This window comes from Channa argus, chromosome 1 (genome assembly GCF_033026475.1).
Source record: "Channa argus isolate prfri chromosome 1, Channa argus male v1.0, whole genome shotgun sequence".
Classification (NCBI taxonomy): Eukaryota; Metazoa; Chordata; class Actinopteri; order Anabantiformes; family Channidae; genus Channa; species Channa argus.
The window spans coordinates 45,338,933-45,362,311 of NC_090197.1; the positions used below are offsets into that span (position 1 = coordinate 45,338,933).

The 23,379-nt window shown below is 39.7% G+C and overlaps 1 protein-coding gene across 1 annotated transcript; it reads right to left on the reverse strand.

Moving 5' to 3' along the window:
* Positions 1-6,422: 6,422 nt before the first annotated feature.
* LOC137138967 (transmembrane protein 121) lies at positions 6,423-12,457 on the reverse strand. Its single transcript, XM_067525574.1, has 2 exons — positions 11,246-12,457; positions 6,423-10,973 (listed from the first exon to the last, which is right to left on the reverse strand). The coding sequence occupies exon 2, from the start codon at positions 10,774-10,776 to the stop codon at positions 9,835-9,837; it is 942 nt and encodes a 313-aa protein (XP_067381675.1). The 5' UTR covers positions 10,777-10,973; positions 11,246-12,457; the 3' UTR covers positions 6,423-9,834.
* Positions 12,458-23,379: the final 10,922 nt, after the last annotated feature.

Consider the following 23,379-nt stretch of genomic DNA (forward strand, 5'->3'; position numbering starts at 1 on the left):
TGTTGGATCCCTTGTGTCCCTTACCTAGTCTCACAAATTAGACAAAGTAAAAAGAAAAGGTGTGATACTTCAGTAATCTAAGTAAAATTTATTTATTTATTTATTTATTTTTTATGACAAGAGTCTTCAAAAGTAGAGTTTGCTTAGATCTCACTGTGAGTAACATGAATGTTTACAAAAAAATTGCACGTGTAACACAAGTCAACAGAATGTTTTGCGTTCTTTCTTTACTAACAAAGCTAAAAAATTCACAGACAAAGCAGTACACTGTTGTTAGCATCTTGCTGTCTTGCGTCTCGTCTCAGCGTTATATGACAGTGGGTTGGTGCTGCCTGTAAACTGCTGACTTTACATATTTAACACATAATAGTAGCAAAAGAATTCATTTTGGCACAAAAATAAAAACTCTACATCTCTACAGCACTACTGCAACATCAGTCCTCCAACTTGACATCTCTACATGCAAGGCCATTCAGCCATATTCCAATCAAATGTACAGCCACAGGGTCCAAAAACTAATGGCCAAGTTAGCTTAGCTGCTGCATTGCCATCGCTACCAACAAAGTAACTCGTGCCAACACACAGTGAATTGGAGCAAACAGCCAACTTTCTTACTTCACTCATAACCCTCTACTTCATATGACACAAGTATCCTGTATTTCATACTATGCCAGATTAACTGCAAAAATACACAGACAAAGCGGTTAAAGCATTGAAAGAGGTGAGACGGGTGTATTCAATTCAGTGGGCCGCAAACGGAAAGAATTAAAAGGTTGTTCATTCTGTTCAGCTCGCCCACGGTGCTTTAAGTGGGGCAGTAGCTGCTTGTTTTGTGTTACTTATAGTCACAGTTGTGGTTTCTTTTATAAACTAAAAAACATAACTGCAAGTTCACAGCATGTTCATGATGCAAAATAATAAAATAATAATAACTAAATAATCAAAACAAACAAAAAGGATAGGTAGAGCAATAAACATCAGGGGATACTGAGTAATGGTAACTGGAAGTTGCTCTCTAGTTATGGAGAGTGGTTCGAATTTCTGCTGGTGTGGTCACTGTACGGTGCTAATTTGTGACTAGTTCCTGCAGTTACTGGTCCAACCATTTAGCACTGGCTGCAATGGTGAAATGGTGGAAAGTTTAAAAGCTGATGTTCAAGGCCAAAGACATGACGGGAGAATGAGGATCATACAACAGGAGACGAGGACAGGAGAGAAAAGAATGTGGTTTGACTTTTTCAAGGTAACACTACCACAGGGATGATAGACAGGGTCAGTGAAATATGTTACCTTTGCTGAAATGTGGGTTTAAGTTCTCACAAAATGTGTAATCCAGGCATCCTGGACAATTACATTTTGTTTTTCATGACTTACTGTAGTTTTTAGTCTTCTGGACACACTGACACTGTGAATAGATTTTTAAAGTTAAAACTGGACCTGATGAAGGCAGTTCCATACATGTAACCTGTTAAATCCTTCATACAGTAGATCTGAGTTGGACCTCTTTACTGTTCTTAAAGTGCCAAAGGCTTTAAGGAAAATTATTATTATTTATTGCAGGTTAATCAACATTTCTGAACAAAAAATACAGATCCGGTCTGTAGCCATGTGGATTTGTAAATGACAAACTAGTGGAGCTGGGGATATCACTGTGTCCCTACCAATGTTGATACTGAACCCATTCCTCTATATTAACCTGAACCAACACATTGAGTGAGTTGGTTTTGTTGGTTGATGTTCTTTGTGTTTTAAGTTATTCATCTTATTTCCTGCACCAAATCATGCAGCACAAACTGCAGAACAATTCTCATGGTGATTGTCTTTTTATAATGGAGTCAATAAATGCAATTAAAATTAATTTGTAAATTAAACATTTAAGCACACTATATCAAGGGATTTTAACATAATTTACCAGAACACTTTATTATTTCCTAAATCCTCTATGTAAACCACAGGCTGCTGTGTTGAGAGCTGGCATCATGATATAATTGTGGATTAATTGGTGGAGAGGATTGGCCCAGTGAGTGTTAGAAATCGGGTTTTAACAGTTACTGGTTAAAGCACCATGGTCAACCTGTCCAAATTATTGCTCCTGGACTGATTCCTGACAAATTTTCATTCTATTTAATTCTATGGTTTCGTGTGGCTTACCAACCAATCAAAAAAGTTCTGCAGGCTTCAAAATGAGAAATGGACTTTTGGTCTTTTCGTAGTTCATATAGTGCAGTGGAAATTAAGGGCATAGAGGCTGAGGTGCAGTCCAATAATCGCTGACCTTTTAGTTCTGTTTTGGTCTTCACAATAAATATCTGGATCTTGAGCTTAGATTGTTGGATCAGCCACTAGTTTATATAGTTTATATTTTTCAAACATAACTTATACCGGGCTTATCTGAAGCATTTGATTGTTTGTTTGTTTGTTTGTTTGTTTGTTTGTTTGTTTGTTTGTTTGTTTGGTTGGTTGGTTGGTTGGTTGGTTGGTTGGTTGGTTGGTTGGTTGGTTGGTTGTTTGTTTGAATAAGTAAATTCAACAACAACCATAGTACACAAGTCTATGTGTATAAGTGGACTAAAAGAACTTACGGAAGGTGATGCAGGGATGTGGATAACTTTTTCACAAAAGACATTTTGAGATGTCTTATCTGAATAGGCACAGGTGCAGAGCGGTGTCCAAAATCATTTCTTCTTCACCCATTCACCACTCCTTACATACCAGATGCATCATATTTCACTTAGTACTGACCAGCAAACTGAGAATTCCCACACTGACTTATCATGATCATTGTGTGTCACTAGCAGCTGCAGAATTGAACAGTTGTGTTTTTTGCATGATGTGTGAAGCACTGAAATGAGGGAGTGGAAGTTGTATAGACCCCCCTTTCTTTCTGTTGTAGAATTTTTGTGGACATTATATAATAGATAAATCTACTCACCCAGAATTCTGACTTTCAAAGAAAATGGCAAACAGTAAAATGTATGTTAAATGTAAAATAATTATAGTAGAAATGTCAGTGATGTCAGAGGTTGTTTAAATATAATCACGTTAAATATGGGATCCAATTTGTTCGTATTAAAGATTTTCACTCGGCACATACTTGACACATGAAAGGGTCTACCACTGTGGTCTTTCTCAAGGCTTGGGCCCTTTAGAGGATACAATACATGCATCAAGGTCTCTCTCCAGTCACATGAGCATGTGCATCAAGCTCTTCTGTAGGACGTGGGATAAGGTAATATAAATAGCTCCCTCGGTTCCTCGGCCATTAGTCCCTACATACACTCAATAGTTTACTCAATAGGAAGCAGTGAATCAGATTCCAAACACTTACTAATGATCATCAATTTGCACCATCAATGACAGCTGCAGAATTGAAACCTTTTTTCTTTCATTACAGAAGTTTACAGCACTAGCCCCTGCTGAATACATTTACAGACATTGAATTCAAACACAGAAATTGGTGGATAGTGAACAGAGGATGGTAAAGCAAAATGGGAGTAATTTGGGTAACAGTGATAGATTTACCACTCAAAGTACCACCCATTTTTGAAACAACGGACCCTTCCTATTCTCAGAGAGAGTTCGAAAAATTATTGAAATTAAATGCTGATATTGCCAAAATGACATATTTTATAAGCTGTATCTAACTAACTAACTAACTAACTAACTAACTAACTACCAGTCGCTTTGCATTTTGTGTCATCTAATCCCATTAGTAGTCATAATAGCTCCATTCTACAAAGTATTTAAGTGACCCAGTAAGTCATACCAGTGTGACCAGCAGCCAGCATGCACGATACCAGGACGCTGAAACTACAGCTGCTAAAAGAAATCCAGCTATCATTAGTTTATCTATACTTGTGCTTCCCCTGCTGTCAGAATGTCCTACTTATCAAAAAGGGTTTACATTTACATGCAAAACATGCCCGTACATTGAGACACAGTGATGGGCCACGCACTTGGAATGACAAACATGTCTGTCAGCAAAATATTTGCTGACAATTTTAAATGACAGCAGGCTTATTAGATGGAGATTCATTCAGTGTGTTAACACGTGTAATTAGGACTTCCTTCTGTCTTAAAGGAATAGTTCAGCTGTTTGACATAAGGTGCTTTCTCACTAGTTATATTCGTGCACTGGGAGTAGCTCAGTTGACAGTCTGTCAGAAATGGATCAACAACAGTTTAAAGCAATAGCAGCTCTCAAAAATGTTTTTGTATCCAAAACAAATGTCTTCTAAGGCTGAGCCTTCTTGTTAAAAAGCTCTAGATCTTTTCAAAGAGGCACACTGACTGACATCTGGTTTGATCCTTGAATCAAACGTGTAACCATTTCTTTGTCAGATTCTTAATGACTAACATTTCTAACATAATTTCGAATGAAAGTTTTTTTTAACTGAGCACATTATATGCCATGTCTCAGAAATACAGTACTTAGAGTCACAAACAGTTTGAACTAATGACCATCTAGGAAACTACAAGTAGGAGTAAATGGTATCCTACAATGAGCAGGTGGTGCTGAAAAGACAATAGAGGCAGAAGGCTAACTGAATACATTCTGACACTACAGTTTAACCAATTATTACAGTAACTATTGCATGGCACCGTATCAATGTTTTTCTTACCTGGGATGCTCTGGTATTCACTGTAGGGGACATCCCACCTTCTCTGTGAGACTCCATTTTATCTTTCAGGACCCAGCTGAGAACAACCTCCAACCAACAATGGCAACTTAGTCCTAATTGCCTGGCTGATTCCTCTGTCATGCCAGTGGCATGCTGTGTTAAAATTACATCACTAGATTTGCCTCATTTGGATGAAAATGTCACAGTCGCTTCACTATGGGACTTCATGTTATCAAGAAACAACTACCAGCATAATCACAAACATAATATTCACAATTACAAGTCTACTAGCCAGCACACACTGCACATGTATCACAAACTAACCATGAGGAACTAGCTCAGCTAACACTAATGCACCATGTCTATTTGGCTTGGCTGTTTAATGAAAGCCTGGATATTTTGGGCTCAAATCCATTTGCTTTGGGGCCATGCAGCACAGGGAACATGCAGCAACAATGCTGAACAAAGGTCTGAAATCACTGCTGTTTCTTTTTAAAATTGTCTGCATTCACCATCTGTTTCATTAATACCTGGGGAGGCTTTTTGATGGCCATTCCCTCAGACCTGGGATATATGGTGTTGCACGATAGACAGTTCATCAGAATGAATGACAGGTATTGTAGAGAAAAGGTGAACTTGACCAACAGCAGGGGGTGAAACAGACAATATGCTCCTAGCTACAATGTTAAATGTTTCTTTCAGAAGGAACAGAAACCCTCTTTAATAATGTTTCTTCACAAGTCTTTTCACACTACATTTTATCGTTTATGACCAATTGAGTGACAAATGCAAAAGCAAGTGTTCTTTTAGGTCTATAAGGACTTTGACTGAAGCCTTTTCCATGAAAATGAGGTCCTGAGAAAAAGCCTGTAAGCAACAGAGAGAATCATAAACCATCTGAAGCATTTATAGGTCACCAACGCCTGATAGAAATCTCACAGAATTGCTTGTATTTAAATGCTAAATCTCAAGACACTGCCAACATGTTTAAATATTGAAACATTTATCCATAATTTACATTTACATTTAATTCTGTTACAGCGCTCGGAGCAACTGGCTCTCATCTCCAACACCTGGGTTCCCTGTTGGGTCGACTAAAAGTTGCTGGCAGACCAGCGGAGTGACCTGATTATTAGAACGATTATATTGTAGCTGCAAGTCACAGGCTTCACACTTCACAGCTGTTCCTAATCCTCACTGAACTGTGCATGAGCAAGATAGTGAAACCGTGCTTGATACAGGGTTGCCACAAATAGTAACTGTGCTGTCAAACCTCTTCTCATAACCTCGCGCATGCAGGTCTAATGGGTAAACGTGAAGAAGTGGTTTTGTAATTACACTAGTGGTAATTTGGTTATTAAATGTGCTAAAAAACAGTTAGGTTGCACAAGTGTTTTAACTGAGGGATAGATAATTACATCCTTTCAGCAAAATTGTTCAAAGATGTTAAATGTTCAAGTATGTTGATCAGAGCTGTGCACCTTACTAGAAATCTGCATAGATATTGGGTGTTTATTGCAATCATGCCCTGAATGTGTTGAATCTATGAGAAAATTGCATGAAAATCTCACAAAATTAACATTAGTAGTCATTGCTCAAAACTGGCAAACTTCCTTTTGTTAGACATTTTTTAGATTAATGAGTCCATTTTTTATTTAAAATAAAGCGCTAACAGCTGCAGCTGTTGGAGCCATGTTGTACCAAAATCAGTACAAAGACGACATCTGGGGCTGCTCTCACTAACTTTGTTAATTTCCAAGATTCTGGCAGTATGTACCAAATTCAGCACAAACATTATCATGGAGCAGTTTGGAAACAATTTAATATGCACTAAAAACACAGAGAACGTTTCGATCATGTTTCAAACAACAAAGAAGAGTTTTACATAAGTCTCATACATTTCAAAGTGGGCATTCTGCTGCTAAAGCTTAACATAATTAATTTTCCCACCTCACTAAAGTTAGAACAACAAATGTTTATAGGTTCTGATGAATAATCTTAAATTGAAAATATAAAACTTAGATATTTATGTCATGTTAATGATACAAACTATTAGCTGATTCCACAATATGCCCAACTCTGTTGAGTCTCAAACTCAGCACTTTTCGATCTTTCTTTGCTTTGATTGTGTGCACAGAATCTAAATTTTAAATTAAAGCATTCATTATTATGTGAATTGAAATTGCATCGGGCTTTAAGTTACAGGATTAAAGAGATCCATTATACACAGTGCAGCAGCATCATGTTTTCCTCTGCTCCATCTATAAAAAAATACCCTGTTATTTCTTTTTAGAAAGTAGTCTTTTTAAATCTAATATCAGTTACCTTTTAGCATGATAATCAATACTTAATGAGCATTAATTTTCTGTACTGGTTTGTTCTCCTAGTGCTTTAACATGCCTTCGATGAAAAATACATCTGTCTCTCGGCCGTGTTGCCATCCAAGACTGCCGAAGGTCGAGGCGTGAATTTACTGCAGCCGTTTGTCTTGCTTGCTTGGCACAGGCTGCTTTGTCAGTGTTAATGTGGTAAGTGTGGAGGTGCATCCAACAGCCTTCCTAGTTTATTAACGTTCGAGAGTGCAAAGCAAAAAAACATGGTCATCTGGATGAATGCAACATTCATTCAGGGTCTGGCAGTGCGAGAAGGGTGATGTGCGGTGGAGTGGGAGGGTGGTGTGAGATTGCATTGAGAGATTGTCCAAAGGCACACTTGTGGCCTCCAGAGGAGAAGATTATGTTTTTTGTTCTTAAAACAATTTTACACCAGAAAAATATACTTATATGACCACTAGTCATATTACACTAACGATACACAGAATGCTAAAAGCAGATTAAACAAATGTTGATGAACACAGGTCATTGCCGAATATAAACGTATAAAAATAGGACAGTAGTGGAAACAGTGCAGAGCCTCATCATAAAATGATGCTTATGTTTGATTCAGGAGACCGAAGAATCAACATAATGTGTCGACTCTTAAGGCTGAATTGAACTGAGCCAAAATGAGCTCATCAATGTTGCAGCCATCTGTTTTTGGTGTGTGACTGTAGTGCATCGTCTGGCCACACACGTCGCAAACCCCCTATTCTCCAGAAAATGCTTTAAATACAAATGTATAGTTTCACTGACGCCTGTTTAACAATGTGCCTGTGAGCCTGTTTTACACAGGGAACATTGACTTGCATTACATGTATGTGCTCATCATGTTCTGCAGTTTCACGTTAAAGCTCCTGTTTAGTGTAACTCTAACAAATACAAACAATGAATTATAATCTATAAAAAGGTCTTTGTTTTTTTAAAAGAAACAAAGATTTCACTAAAAGAGAATGACCCATGCCTGAAAGTCTCTGAAATTAACCAGTGACTAACCTCAAGATCTCTGACAGTATTGTTTGAAATCTGTGTTATGTCAGAACTTGTACATTGTCACTAATACAATCAGAGCTGCACTGCAGCCCATTATGGCTAAAACATCACTAAATGTATAATTCAGCACACTCAGTAGAACTCCAAAGAATAAATGTTTTGCTTGCATGGCTGTAAAAACAATAAATTCCAACAGTATATTATAAAGTCTAAATTGCTGATGTTGTAACTTTAGTAGCCAACTACGATGACAAATGATGCTGGCTGCGGCAGTCTTAATGTGATAGTCTGGTACCACTGGTACCACCTTAGATGTGCCTCACACAGATGACAATGTTGAAGCAGCTTCTGCACTCGAGGTTTTAACAGACATGGATGGTTAATGTGCTCTAAGTTACACAAGCAGTGTCATGTGTGTGTGCGAGAGAGAAATTATGCAAAGGAAAGAGAAAGGAGCTTTTGGAGCTTTTGGGAGAATTGGTACATCTGTCACTTATTGTTCCCTTGTTTTGCACTGCATCATGTTTATACACCAACTGACCTTACTGTTAAAATTTGCATCTCTGGCTGTATTTGCCATTGCCCACCCAATATAACTCTTAGAGAAAATGTTTTTCATAGTGATGTTTCTGTTGTATGTGTTTATTTATTTATTTATTTTGAAGAAAGTACTAAAAGTGTCACTGAAAAGATGATGACTTTGACTTAACTGGTAGTGGTCTAAGCAGCTGTTTGGGGCTGAAGGAGACATGATGCTTTTCTTGGCTGTTTTTGGATTCACAGCACTGGACCAAAGTATCCATTTCATTCTTTTGTGTAAAGAACAAAATGACAGGCATACAAAAATCTGCCATTAAGTAGAAGCACTCACTGAGGAGGATTTTAGGCAGGTTTCCTATTTTGGGAATCATTTATCCATCTGCAGTGTTGCCCCTCAGCTGTGTATTCTCTCCTATGGCTACAGCACCATAAGCACCCTCTTTAGTGATCAAACCGTACACAACTGCACAGAAAATGTACTGTATTTCAAATCTTCCTCTCCTAACTCACAAAACTGCAGCTTGGAATGTAACAATCTTAAGATAAATGACACCATTTCAGGAATTAGGTACCGTCTAATTGTGAATTCAGCCATGGTGAAATAAATGTTTTTTGTCTATTTTCATTTGAACCCAGGTTAATTAAATAACATTTGAAATGTAATTAAAACATGAAACATTCTTAATTGGTCAAATAACTCAAAAATAAAGATTTTGATGGGAAGACCCTTAAAAGCCAGTGAAAAAGCAGCAAAGCCTTGATCTTGTACACAATACTTTATCAAAGAATCACATATAAAAACACACTTCTTTCAAGAGATGTAGCTATTATTTTCATTCTCATTACGTCGATTGATTGCTCCCTCTGACTTTGTCATGTGAAAGCCCTCAATTTCTAAGAACATTCGAGCAACAGGAATGCACACCACAGCACACGTACCCTTAGGTTTAAGATTAGAATGTAACACACACAATTCAAAAAATATATCATCTAATTTTGCAATAGTTGCTTTTTTTCTTTTATACAATTAGAAAAAATACACAGTTAACTGAATTCCTTTAAAGAAAAGCTTTAAGAAAGTCACAAGTGATACTATACTTTTGCACCATGACAACTTTGGATATAGCGCTGCTCTATCCTTGCCAAACATCTGCAGTGTTCTGTGTGCCATTAAGCATCGGTGGAGACCGTGATCTCCATGGTTACATGAGTGTTCACATGCCTTAAAAAGTGTTGAGCATTGTGCCCTGCCAGCGTCCTGAGGGTCATTTTTCTTCATTTCCAGGATCCACCTTAACAATCTGTCATGTGTGTTCACATGTCGTCACCTCAGGAAGGGGCGTCTGGTCCTGCATGACAGCTTGAGGTGGAGTGGGGGCAGGACGAGCCAAGTTTTTCTGCAGCTCAACCCCAAAGGCAGGGGGAGCATTCTGCAACTGTCTCCTATACTGCACAAAGCTGCAGGTCTTTAGGATGATGGCCAGGATGTTCTTTCCTATCAAGATCCCCGATACCCTTGCGTCCCTGTACAGAATCATGTTCCCCCCACGGATGAAGAGCGTGATGATGTTAATGGTCACCAGGCTGAGGATGGGGTACAGGAGCATCTTGTGTGGCACAATATTGATGCCTTGCATGCTGATCTCGCTCAAGGACACACAGGGCAGCACAAGCAGGAGGATGTAGCAGTAGAAGAACATTAAGCCCTCGGCCCACAGAGGGAGCCCCTTCTTTTGAGGCTCCCACAGGTTGGCTTGTATGTCCAGGATGTCCAGCAAGTCCACCACCACCCAGAAAAGACGGTTGCGGATCTCCTCGCGCTTCTTAAAGGCCCGTACGTACTCCATATGGTCAATAGCAACCAGTACCACAAACAGCACTGGGATGCAGATGGACAGCAGCAACGTTAGCGCTTTCCTTGCAAGAGCGTCCAAGCTCTTTCTGTCTGCTTTGTAGTTTTGATACACAAAGTAGACCTTGATCTCTAGCACAAAGATGTAAAGGAACCACAGGATCATGGCATAGCCTCGCTTAGCTGTGCGAACCTCAGCACCAACCCACACGGCTACGTAACGCAAGACTATTAGGAAGCAGATGTCTCCCACCATCACCATAATGCAGATGCCAATCTTACGTGGTCCATGGTTCTGCTCCACCAGGTAGGCATCAATCAGTGCCATGCTGCTCATTATCAGAATGGTGGACAGGCACACATGGGGCTTGTTGGTGGGAGGTGGGGGTACCATCCTTGCCTGGGGGAGAGGAGGAGGAGTGTTGTTGAAGAGGGAGTGGAGAGGTTCTCAGTTTGTCCAGTGGGGAGGGAGATCAGATATTGGTGCTAGACAGTGGTGTTTCCCTCCATTGCTTCTGCCTTGGCCACAGTCCAGGATGCATTAATAGGATTCACACGGATCACTTCAATCTCCACTTGTGCTCAAGCCACCTGCCGGGTAGACAGTACCCCTCATTTAGTAAATCTTGTTCAATGACAAGAGGTTTGTAAACATACAGGTTGAATTGTATTAGAATGAGGAAATCTGAGCATGTGTCTGCTCTTCATACCGTGATAGTCCTTCAACAACCCAAGAGTTTAACCAACGAGTTACAGTTTCTATCACCTGAGAAAAAAGCTGCTGCAATGTATTCTCATTACTCGACACCCTTGTTTTCATTTGAGCTTAAGCCTCAGAGCTAAAAATCCAGGTGAATACTCACTTTTTGTACTTGATCCTAATGATTGACAGTGAGCGATCATCCATCAGACTGCACTGGGAGATCACAAAGCCCATCTGTAATCCACAGGAGAAGAGAGAAGAAAACGCACGAGATCCTCTCCTTCTCTGACAGATATATATCCACCGGTCATGGACTGATTTTTTTTCTTCTATTCTTTCTTTTTTTATCAAGCGAAAGAGAAATCCCAAAATATTAGCATCATAATCCACTTACAGCTCAGACTGAATAAGGAAGAGGCATCTAAGTGGCCAGAAAGACTGCTCTCAATTTCTGCAACTAAGAATAGAGATTATTTCATGTGGTGCTTACATAGAGGGTTTAAGCCCCAAACTCCAAATTAAAGTTAGTGGAAAAACCTCTGCAGTGAGTCCTGCTTAAAAGAGATTTTCCTCTCCAGAAGTTTTCCTCTCCATCATCCACCATCCATGGACGAGAAAGGGAAATATTTTGTATCTGCTCTCCTGTTTTTCAGTCTCTAAGTTTAAAAAGCAGTGTTGTTGTGGATCTTTTAAATGCAGCATGTGTCTGATTGTCCTCCCCCCTCTGAGCTGTGTCCATGTGTGTTTTCCCGTGTGTTTCTCTGTGTGTGTGCGCACAGGTTTAAGCTGTCTCCACGCTTCGTTGTCGCTGTAAAATGCTGCCACCCTGGTGAGATCCTGGCTGCTGCACCGTTTTCTGTCTCCTGTTCAAAACAGCTTTTTCCAGGGACACTAGGATCAACAGCACCAGTGGATTCCCCTGTCTCGTCTCAGCGTGCTCTGCCAGCACCACCAGCGCTGTGATTCTCCACCAACGTCTGCCTCTCCTCGTCTCTGTGCACTTCTCAGCCCTCTCCGCAAAGTCAGAGAGATGCCCCTCTGGTGTGTTCAGACACACTCCTGGGAAATTTTTCTCTCTTGCTCGCAGCTACCCTCCTCTCCCTTCTTCCTCTTCTGCTCAAGTAAAGGCACTTGCTGTGTGGAGGTGACACTCGGCAGACCACAGCTGCAGAGAGGGGGAGAGAGAAAAGAGATAGGGAGAGGGAGAGAGAGAGAGAGAGAGATAGTGAGAGAGAAACAGTACACTTTTCCAGGGGGTGGAGAAAGGCTGGGAGGGGGGGAGGGAAGACGAGCCAAGGCTTTTGCAGCTTAGCTGAATGCACAACTTCTCTCCCTCACCCTGTTATTTTTTCCTCTCCCTCTCTTCTTTACACATTATGTCTTGTGCTGATATCCTGTTTTCTCAGGTTGTTTCTTTTTTGCCTCCCAGAAAAAAGCCCCGGTTTCCTCCTTCTTTGAGTAGCTCATTAAGGTGCAGCACATTTTCTTCTTTCCATCAGGTTCGAGGTGCAAGAATGAAAAGTGATCCAGACAGGAGGGAAAAGGGGGGAGCATAGGAGAGGAGATGCTCTCCAGTATGGAATGCTGTGTGTCTGCAGTCTAGGGAGGCACAGAGGGGGAAAAGGGAGGAAGGGGGAGTCGGGGTGAGGCGCAGTAGTGGCTCCTACTGACAGAGAGCCTTTCTATTGATCTACTGACAGAGCAGTGAATCAAGAGACTGAGATGGGGCCAGAGACCAAAAGAGATGAGGGGTAAGGGAAGATGGGGAAGTAGGCTACAGATGTGGGGAGAGGGGATGAGAAAAAGAGGGGGGGGGGGGTTAGATGAGGAGTGACATGATGGGAGGGTGGATCTAAATGCAAAGGGGGCATTTTTATCCTCTGAGATGTAATAATACCTAAGCTAAGAGATAATGCATGTGCAAAATTTTGAAAAGGTGGTGTGTTTGCTCTGTCATGCTAACCACCACTAGCTCTGTTTATCCAGCTGGGCTAATGAGTGATAATCCTTCCTCAGAGGAACCAAACTGCTTTCATTGCTACTGTATGAAACTCATTCACTTCATGAATTGCAGTTATTGAAGAGCCAAAAATGTTGGTTTTCTATGCAGTGTGGCTCCACTTTTCATTCAAGTGTGCAATGGCAACTGAACAGAATTGCAAATAATTGTGCAGATTTTTCTAGTCCTGAATGATATGGCTACAGATTTACCAGCTGTGGTTCCGCTGACAGCTGCCATCATGGCTGTTTATGACTTCTATCACACCTTTATCATGGAAGCATATAGTGGCTGCATGTCTTAGAAGTGAAGTCAAGTGAATTAGTGGTTTGCGTTTCACCAAGCTGCTTTTCTTATTGACTATTTCCTCTGGATTTATCGACCATCATTAAGCCATGAAAAGTGCTGTGATGGATACCATCCTCCTTTGCAAATTGCAAAGTTGGTGTTCCTTCCACTACAGTATTTTTATTACATTTTGACAGTTGTTACAAAACACATGGCAGGCTTCAATTTAATACCGCTGGAACTAAATTGTTACTGAAACACTCTAACATATCGTTAGAGGCGGTGGCCAGGTCGTTAGAAAAATCGTTGTGCAATGAAAGGTCACAGGTCTGTTCTTCATTAACAGCCACGTGTCCTTGAGCCAGATACTGAAATTCTACCTGCTTGCTCATTTGCACAAAGTCACTCTGGTTGACAGTGTCAGTTAAGCGCCTGAATTAGTAATACAAATGAGAGGATTGCTTCTCTGTGGGGAACGTCCCTTTGGTCTTAATAGATTCACTCCCATAAAGTCAGTATAGGAGATTGATACAGCATCTCTATAACCCACTTGGTGATTCCTCCTACATCTCATCTAGTAATCTATAATTTATATCTACATTTACATGCCTTATCTGATATACAGTGGCGTCTGAGATTGTGTTAACCTCTTCATTAACGAGGGCATTTATCCTGGTTTGTTCATTGAATCATATCTCCTGAATATCTTAATTTATATACTGTACTGTACGCTCAGTGTTCCCTCTTTTTTTCTTCCTTCACTCTGTGTTTATAATTCATGAGTACAGAGGAAATTGCATCGTCTCTCACGGGTGTAGGTTAAGATTGTGACTGATATCTGCACAGGTTCTCGTCTTTTTACATTCAGCTGATGCTGTCCATCCTAATTAATGTAATTATACTGTTAACGCAATACAAGGCCTTATGTTATGATTCATGACATTTTAGCCGACAAAAGCACACAAGGTGTGTTGCTGGTCCTCCTCTTCCCTCTCTCCTTCATCTCTCTGAGCTCTGCTCAGCCTCCTGTCCTTGGATCCTGGAGGGGGACACTGCATTTTCAATGCTCAGCTCCAGGAGGGCTAATATATAACAAATAGCAGAAGATAAAACAACAGCTGTGTCCTCAAAAACGTAAAGCATCTACAAAAATCAATCCGAGGACTGAGAGCCAGGACAGACTTCTCTGAGGCTTTTACCTTCCCAGCTTTTAGAGTTGTTATGAACATGGTCCTCTTTGGAAAAATCAAATGCCCAATTCGATCTCTTCACATTTAAATGGGGTATTTGGATTTATGCAAATATTTGAGCATGCTTTTTCACAGCATAACACACTCCATTTTCACAAATGTTCCCTTGACAACCAAGTGCAGCAGCTTGAGAAACATGTTTTCTCTTCTTGTCAGAAAAGATATCATGGGAGGAATTCACCACTGCAAGCCGCACCTTGAACTCAGTGTAAAATAATGCATAAAATATGTTTTCGAAACATTGCAACAGCAGTAAAAACAAAATACATTTTACAATTGTAGTTACAAAATTGGGCTCCCAAGTGCAGCCTCTCCTTTTTGCTGATTGCAATTGGTGGTTCAATCAGTAGTCTATTCTTCATTTCCCCCTCTATGTGCACTGTTTATCGCATCTCTCTGAACAAATATTTTTCCTATTTTCTTCTTTACTGTCAACAGACTTGTGTTTTGTTGGAAGAAATCAGAGGTCTACAAGGCTTTTATCAGAGCCTATTTGATAACATGACATTCCTTGTGCAACTTCCAAACGCAGTACACACTTTTCAAAGGCAATCTATATTTATTTTATTGATGTTCCCCCAGAGCGAGCCTGAGATGAGATATTAGTGTGCACCTAAGTGCTGCAGGTTGTGGCATAATTACGAGGGTATGCATCATTGAATGAATAGGCTGATTTGATTTCCTTTGTGTTTAGACTGCAGATGATTTACTTAAGAGTCAAGAGTAAAGCTTGATTAATTTCACTCTGGTGTATGTCACATGAAATCCAAAGAGAAAAAGTTTCCTTGAGATTTGTCAAAATGTAGGTGAAATTGTTCTATTTTTGTCCCTTACTTTTGTTGTTGTTAGACAGAGAGAATGTTAATCAAAGAATCAAGCTTCAGCCTCTCAATGTGCAACGTGTCATGATTTGCTGGTGTTGGTGAAAAGAGAACGAGGGCTTTGGACACAGACGTGGATTAATTGCTTTGATGCAACATCGTATCAGCAAGTTGTGAAAAGACAGGGGAATTTACATCACCAAAGACAATGTGTACATGAAGCATAACAGCGGAAATAGGACACATAAATCACATTAGCTGTAACCCTGAGTCTGCCATCGATTACCTACAGGAAAACAAATAGGGGTGTTAGGGCTTCCCATCCTTAAACATCCCCATCAGGGTTGTAACCACCAAATGGGAAACATGAAGTGGACAGGACAAGCAGCTCCCTGTGGGGCTATTAGATTAGAGATGGAGGTTGGAGAGGGGAGGCCGGGGCATCAGACATCCATGCTGGAGGCCCCTGTAGCCATGATATTTAACCATCTGCAACAAGAAATGTTAAGTGTGTGCTGGTTTCACTGCTACATATGAAATGACATCAGGTCAAATCTTAGACAAAGGATTGTCAACAGTATTTACAAAGGTATGATAAGTACAAAGGGGACCTGTATCTAACAGCATTTGCATTTGATTGATCTTGTTCAGGATCCCATGTGGGTGGGATGTGCAACAAAGAGGAAGACAATGATTGCATTATTATTACCACAATCAGGGAATCAACTGGGAGTTATTTTAATATACATTTATGCTTTCAAAAACCTTATGCTTTACAAACCCATCCACTTTAACATTCCACACAGAGAAAAGCAAACACCAAGCATTATTTGCAAAGCATTTAACACATGCCATTAAAGGCATCCAACCTAAAGTGCAAGACATGTTGTCATATAAAGAGGTGTTTTTTATGTGTCTCCGAAAGTCAGCACAAATAGAAAGCGCAGTGAGTGACAGAGTATGATCGCTCCTCATGGGTGCAGGTTTGTGTTTATATAAGCCTCCCCCAGTGTGAGGACAGGTGGGGGCGGAGACATGGCACTAGAGCACATCATCATTCATGCCTCATCTTAATGCCTTTTAGTGTGAAGCACAGCTTTGGACATGGGAGATGAAGCCTGTGCAAATAGTGCAAACTGTCCAGTCCAGACTTCACTTCACTTAACATCAGTGAACATATTAGAGGAAAGAATTTATCCTATGGAAAGTTTGTATCACTAATCAGAGACCACCTTTTATTAAAAAGGATGATAAAAAATAGCTCCATGGGACTTTTATGTATGTGGGAGGAATTAGGGGCTTTAATTTGGGGTGGCTAATAAGTATTTAGTAAAAACTGCTGAGAGTTGTGACAGTAGCTTATGTTTTTTTACCATCCATCTTAATAACAAACCTCCCGATGGCCTGTAGGTGACAAGACAATCAGTCACATCCTCATACTACAAGTGAGCTAATTAGAGGAGAAGTTTAACAAACATTCAAGTGAATAGCTGAAATGTCACAATTCAAACTATTAGTGTTTGAATGATGCTTTGCAATTTTCATCTTGAGAACAAACTGTTTTTTGGTGCCATTCACTGACTCATTATAACACAATCTGCTGCTGATAAAGCAAGAAGCAGGAGGGGGGAGTGGGAGGAGAGGGCTTTGAAAATTCTAATGGGCAATGAGATTTGGGTCAAAAACAGACTACAATGTGGGTTTAAACGGCAGAACTCTCTGCACCTGATGAAGTCATAAGTGAGTCATTGATAGGGAGCAACCCATGGCACATAGGTGAATACGTTTTGCATCTGTAATGTTGATGCAACCTTCAGCAACTTATGAATTTGTAAGACCCGGTGTATTATCGGTACCTCTTTGAAACCGAAGGCCCACAGTGGCAATATTCCTTGGTTACAGTAAATACTGAGATGATAGCGGCAGTGGAGTTAGTGTCACTCTGGGATGCCTTTTTATGATGAGCTAATTAAGCAACACATTCTCCTAAAAGGCTTTCTGTTAACCTGCCTACTCACAGTGCATACGTGGAATACATTTTGATGGACTGTGATGCTGCGCACACAGAATGATTCCGAGTGACTAAAATTAAATATGTTGTTAGAAATAGAAAATAAAACTGTGGAGGTCCTCAGTCAGTATGAATGTCTTGTGTAAACCCATAAATCTCAGTTTTACCTGCGAATGCAACATTCAGCTTTGAAGGGAAATTTCACTTAATTATCATAAATTTAAACGATATACTGTAGGTTAGTGGAGGTGTGCTGTAATAAACTCACTGTGGGACAGTGATTTGTCTCCAGCCTTATTAGACTTGAAATCATTGATTCATTTTTTGTTTGCACAGGCCTCTCTGTGGTTTCCTCTCTCTGATTAATTGAATGCAGAGCAACTGTGATGCGGCCATTTACCCATAAAGAATATTTGCATGCTCCCTTGAGGTTGTGTACACAGAAATGCCATTAATTAAACTGTCCACAATCATAACTAAAGCAGAGGACAACAAAACCTACACGGCCAGCCGTTGCTTCTTTGCCGAGGTCATTGGGAGTGAAATTAATTTCGCACAGAGCACCATGACTTATCTTTTTTTTTCTTTTCTCATGTTGTTGTAGTCATGTTGGGTAAATATTACTTTTTATGCATGAGGTCTGAGGTGATTACTATTAACTACAGTGCAAGCCCTGTAGCTACAAAATCTGCTACAAAGGGATCAAGAACTCAGCCAAAACCCAGATTCATGCAAACAAATGATGATCACCAGCTTGCATCATTCTGATTTATCTGAGAGCAACTGCGGACAAGAGGCTGTTATAATGTTCTGTTCATGGAATAAAGCACGGCAGAACATTCAAGTTACTGTATGTGTTTCTTCCTTTTCAAAGCAGTGAGCTGCCTTGCTTCTTTATCCACATGTACATTTTTTCAGTGGCATGTTTCCCAACTCTCCTCACAGGGGACCTGGCTAATTTAGGATAGTAGTTTAAATGGCAGCTCACCGTTCTTCCTTCCAGGACTACTGCTTAGTTAGCTTAATGCTGCAGGATTGTGTGTGCAGCAATGCATGTTTTTGTTTCAAGGTTTGCTAGAGGTTAAGCAAGATTTGATTGACCTTTTTTTCCACTGGGGAAACATTTGGCTTCTGTTTGTTAAGAAAACATTATGTCTGTGTATAGTACAAGAGCTATTTAAACAACTCTGCTTGACGGGAATACAAGATGTTTCTGATGTGTAAGTGCCTGACAATAACTCATCTTATTTGGGAGCAAAACATGTTAGCAGTGCGTGTCGCCCTGTCTCCAGAGCTCTTGGTAAATGGCTGCACTAATGTTGCACCATTACTGACAGCATCCATTAATCACTCGGTATGTGGAGGATGGGTTTGTTTTATGATCGTTATAGCTTTTACCATTGGTCATGGATTCTAAAATATATGCACAGTAGCCTAAAAATCATTTGAGGTAGAAAAGAAACACTAGCTCTGACTGAACACTGTCAATGCAGATGGTAATTCTAATAGAAGTAACTAATTTAATATCTGGGCTACAATATTTAGTAAAAGCACATCACACTAGCTTACATAGAACAATTTCAAAAAATTGTACTTCAGTAAATTGTACTTGAAAGTGCTGAGTTTAATTTTATACATTACTGAGGAGATCACTGGCTTCACTAATGTTTTTGACGTCAACCAACTTCAATACATTAGGTTTTCACTTGGACAACACCCACTGCAGCAGCCGATTGGCTGAGTCACACAACTACAGACAGGTTTGAGGTGAAACCCAGAAATCTATGGACCAGATGGGGATTTTAAGTGATTATTATGTGATTATTTTTTAACAATAAAGACTAAAACTGCATGCACCAGATGGGATGTCAATATCGTCCGTCCATCAGAGTATAGTGAATATAGAAGAAATGACAATAAAAAATGATGTTATTTTATTATTAAGTGAAAAACCTGTATAGTCACTCCTACTGTTACAGCAATAAAAATGTGACTTTTTTTTGTAACACTAAATTCACCATTGAATATTCCTGTAGTGAGTTGTAATTTAACATAGCTTTTATCCCATTTTGTTAGGTTCATATTTTATTTAATGCTTGCTTTATCTTCTATTCCTTTAATACTTGCTTTATGTCCCTTTTATTCTTTCTCCAATGTATTCTCAATCTTTTTTGTAGACCTTTTTATTTAGGTTTTTCTGGCTGTTGGGTATTTGCTCCGGCAGGGCGCCCCTGCTTAAGGGAGTGAACTGCTTTTATTATAGCACCGTGAATAAAGGTTGAAGTAATTAAGGCGTACATTTCTAACATAATTCTTTTTGGCTGAAAAAAAAACATTTAGGATGAGGACTGAGTAAAGTGTCTAGGAAAATCCAGTGTTATCTCTGGTAACAAATCTAATAAACAGCTGCTAACATTAGCATAAACTATCACACAGTGTGTGTGCTGGCCGGGTACATGCATCTTTTTTACACATAACCTGCAACCTGTGGGGGGGGGAAATGTAAAAAATGAAGACACTTCAAGGTGAAGAACGTGCTCTAAAATTAATTTTATTTTAGGCACACCAATAAAAAATGTATTTATGTGGGGATCAATTGTACTCAATAACTTTATCCTAAAGACAATGGATGTTAAACATTATTGAACTTGATGCTGATAACACATGAATGTGCAGGTCTAGTCTATGTTTGTTTGACATGTTACTCATACAGTAAATCTGTTTTTGCAAATATCAAAAGTGCTAAGGGCTTGTAACGTCTAATGAATGAAACAATTCAAGGTGAGAACTACTTCAAAAACCTGAATTTGAATTATACAAATCATCCAACATTCATTTGATTTCTTTTATATAAAGGTGATTTGTGCCATGAAATGCGAACAAACTTTTAATAAATGAACAAAATAAAGAGCCAGAAATCTGTTTCAGGAGAGAGTGAGGGAATATATTCATTGATCATCCCTATGTTTCTGGCACAACTAAGCAGTGCTGGAAGTACTTTGATTTTCCACTGAAGTAATGGTATCATAACATCAGTATAGAAATGCTCAAGTACACAACTACTAGCAGTATTTACTACAAGTAAAAGTCCTGCACTGGAATCCTGTAGGTGCTAAGTTACTTATGCAGAATGATATTTATCATATTATTAGTGTGAAGAAAAAATACTGTTCTTGATTCCACTCCTGATTTTGGGAATAATAATCTCACAATGAAAGAGTAACATAAAAATGTAAATACTTGTACAAACTGTACATAAGCTTTTAAGTATATGATATATAAACACAATGTTAATGCATTCATTACTATTGTTTCCCTCCTCTTAAAGTTATTGATAAAACAATCTAATCATGTTTTTACTATAGAAAGTGAGCTGGCTAACCAGGTCAGACATGCAACAGCAAAACAGCAAAGACATAACATATATCATCATGCAAAACACTGTAGAAATCTTTTCTCTTTCATGTGCTTTTTTGACTTGAGAATGATATGTGCTTACTGGGTCTTACAGCACCATGCTCCATCTTTAAGCACGAAAAGATGCAAGATAGTGTGGTGGGGCGGGGACGGCAGCGGGAGCAGAAATATTGGGAGCGCTTTGAAATTCCAATGGGCAGCGAGATTTGGTTTCAAAACAGAGTAGTCGGAGTTTCCAGAAAGCCAGAAATTTGTGTTGTGTAATTCCAGGGAGGATGGAAAAGGAGAGTTTATTCCACACGGGTGTCGAAGCTGGGGAGTGGGAATTGAACACAGCTGCTCAGGTTAGCACTAAGTTATTGATGTTAATAATCACTTTCAGATTTACTATGGTCAACTGTGTGCTGTGAGATATAGAAACTGAACCTGATGGGCCTTTAAAGGACAGTAACATTCACATTTGCCTTTGAATCTGGTCCATCCAGTCGAACAGGCTCACAATGAGACAAAGCCAAAAGGAGCGTTTTCCCGATTGAGATTCAAAAGTAAACCATTTAATTTGGAGTTGCTCGGGATGCATCAGTGAATATATGCCACTGCTTCTCAAAACAATGTATTTAGGTCAGTCCATACTCACAGTCCTGCAGGAAAAGAAAGATGCAACCTAAAGGCACCAGCACTCCGAGGTGCCCACGAAAAGAAATAGTTTGTTCTTGTTGTTTGTTTGTTTGTTTGTTTGTTTTTACCACGAAGCAGCACCATTGCATATTTAAATGAATTGAAAATGAGAAACTCGGCCAATGCAGCAATTTTGACCACACATCACAATCTCTATTGTCTTGTGCCAGAGGCATTTGGTGCTGGTTTCGTAAAGTAAAACAAGATAGATGCACATAGAACAAAAGGGTAGAGCTGGTCGGGCTGAGAGAAGGTGTGCTGTGACAGAAAAGACAGAAGGATTGTTCAATACATTTCTGATTAAGCTGAGTTTTTTTCTAAGACACGGGTGCTATTGTTTCAGGTTTCTTGTGTCTCAGTTTTGCCGGAGGCACTTCGTCCTGCTTGATAAGAGGGAGGCAGAGGAGATGCAGAGGAAAAGCCAGTCATCAGAGCAGTATTTATACACCTCATTTTCACCCAAAAGATGCAGGGGGGGAGGGAGGGTGGAATTGTAAAGGAGGTCTGCCCTACATTCTTTGAGTTTCTAATGCTCAAAATGGCGCCAGAGGGGGGAAGGAGGGGGCACAGGCTAGTCTGCCCTGCTCTTAATAGAGAAATCATTTCCTTTTCGTATGATCCATGCAGCTCCAAAAAGAACCACATTTCAGTCTTCTTTCATTTAAAAAACAAAGCTTCATGAGATATCACAAGTTTGCTTCACATTAAGCATTTCAGTCACAAATAGAGGCATCGGAGTGTGTCCCCAATCCAAGTCTCCCCGGGACACTGTTCTCTCTGACACTTTGCAGGGGATTTCTATTTATTTCATTATTTATTTTCATCAACGGGTCTGAAGGAAAGGATCCTCCAGTCCCATGCTGCTTTGTCTGGCTAAACTCCCCTTTTTCACATGGTGTTTTCGATGACTACGTTGTTGGAGGAAATTCAACTTAAAAAGGCCTCTTCCCTACCACCACCCTGGCTCTTATGGTACACAGAGAGCACTGAGAGGTGTGTGTTTACTGCACAGTCAGGCTAGAAGAGCACTGAACAGATTTATTCAGAGCTTGTGTCTTGCTGTACAGAGCAAGGAGTTCGAAATAGCTTCTACCACACTGTGTGCTTTAGATTAAAAGGAGCACTTAAAATCTACAGCAAGAGATTTCATAGTACAGTACTTCATAAAATATGTGCTGTTTGACATCTGCTTTAGAAGTTATTGTATGGATTACGGAAAGAGCCACTTCAATTAGCTTGGCACTCGTGTCGTATGAACACTAACATCCTCCTGAGTCCCAAAGTGAAGGAGCATTAAAGTGAATTTTTAAGTCAAAAACTTGAGAGAGGCCTTCTTGTTATGCATGATCTATAATGGCCCAACCTCTGCTCCTCTTGCCAAGTGTAAATGTGCATTAAGCGTACCTAAATCACCCAACTTCAAAGTGGCTTTCCGCACTTCCTTACCATCTGCTAATACTCTAAGTTTTGGATGAGGGAACAAACGTCATTAAAAGTGGAGTATGCACGGTAATATAATTTTTAGTCCACACAATTAAGCACAAAACCAGTTGTGACTCGACAAATCCACTCACACATTTTAATACTCTGGGGTATTGTAATGTTTTTTTAAATAAGGTGAGTTTATGCCCTCTCCACAGCTCATCAAAGAAAGTTATATTCTACCTTCATTGTCGTACCAGCTATGGCCCACAATCAGCATATCACAGTGTTTACATAACCAGGTACAAAGTCAATACTATGTTCATGTACAGGTAATGTAAAGGAAACAGGGCTGACAAATTAATGTGGACTGAAAAGAAAAAACAAATCACTTTTTAGCATGTTTTG

Coding starts and splice junctions, on each gene's coding strand:
- LOC137138967 (XM_067525574.1), bottom strand. CDS start 10,776: ATGGTACCCCCACCTCCCACCAACAAGCCCCATGTGTGCCTGTCCACC.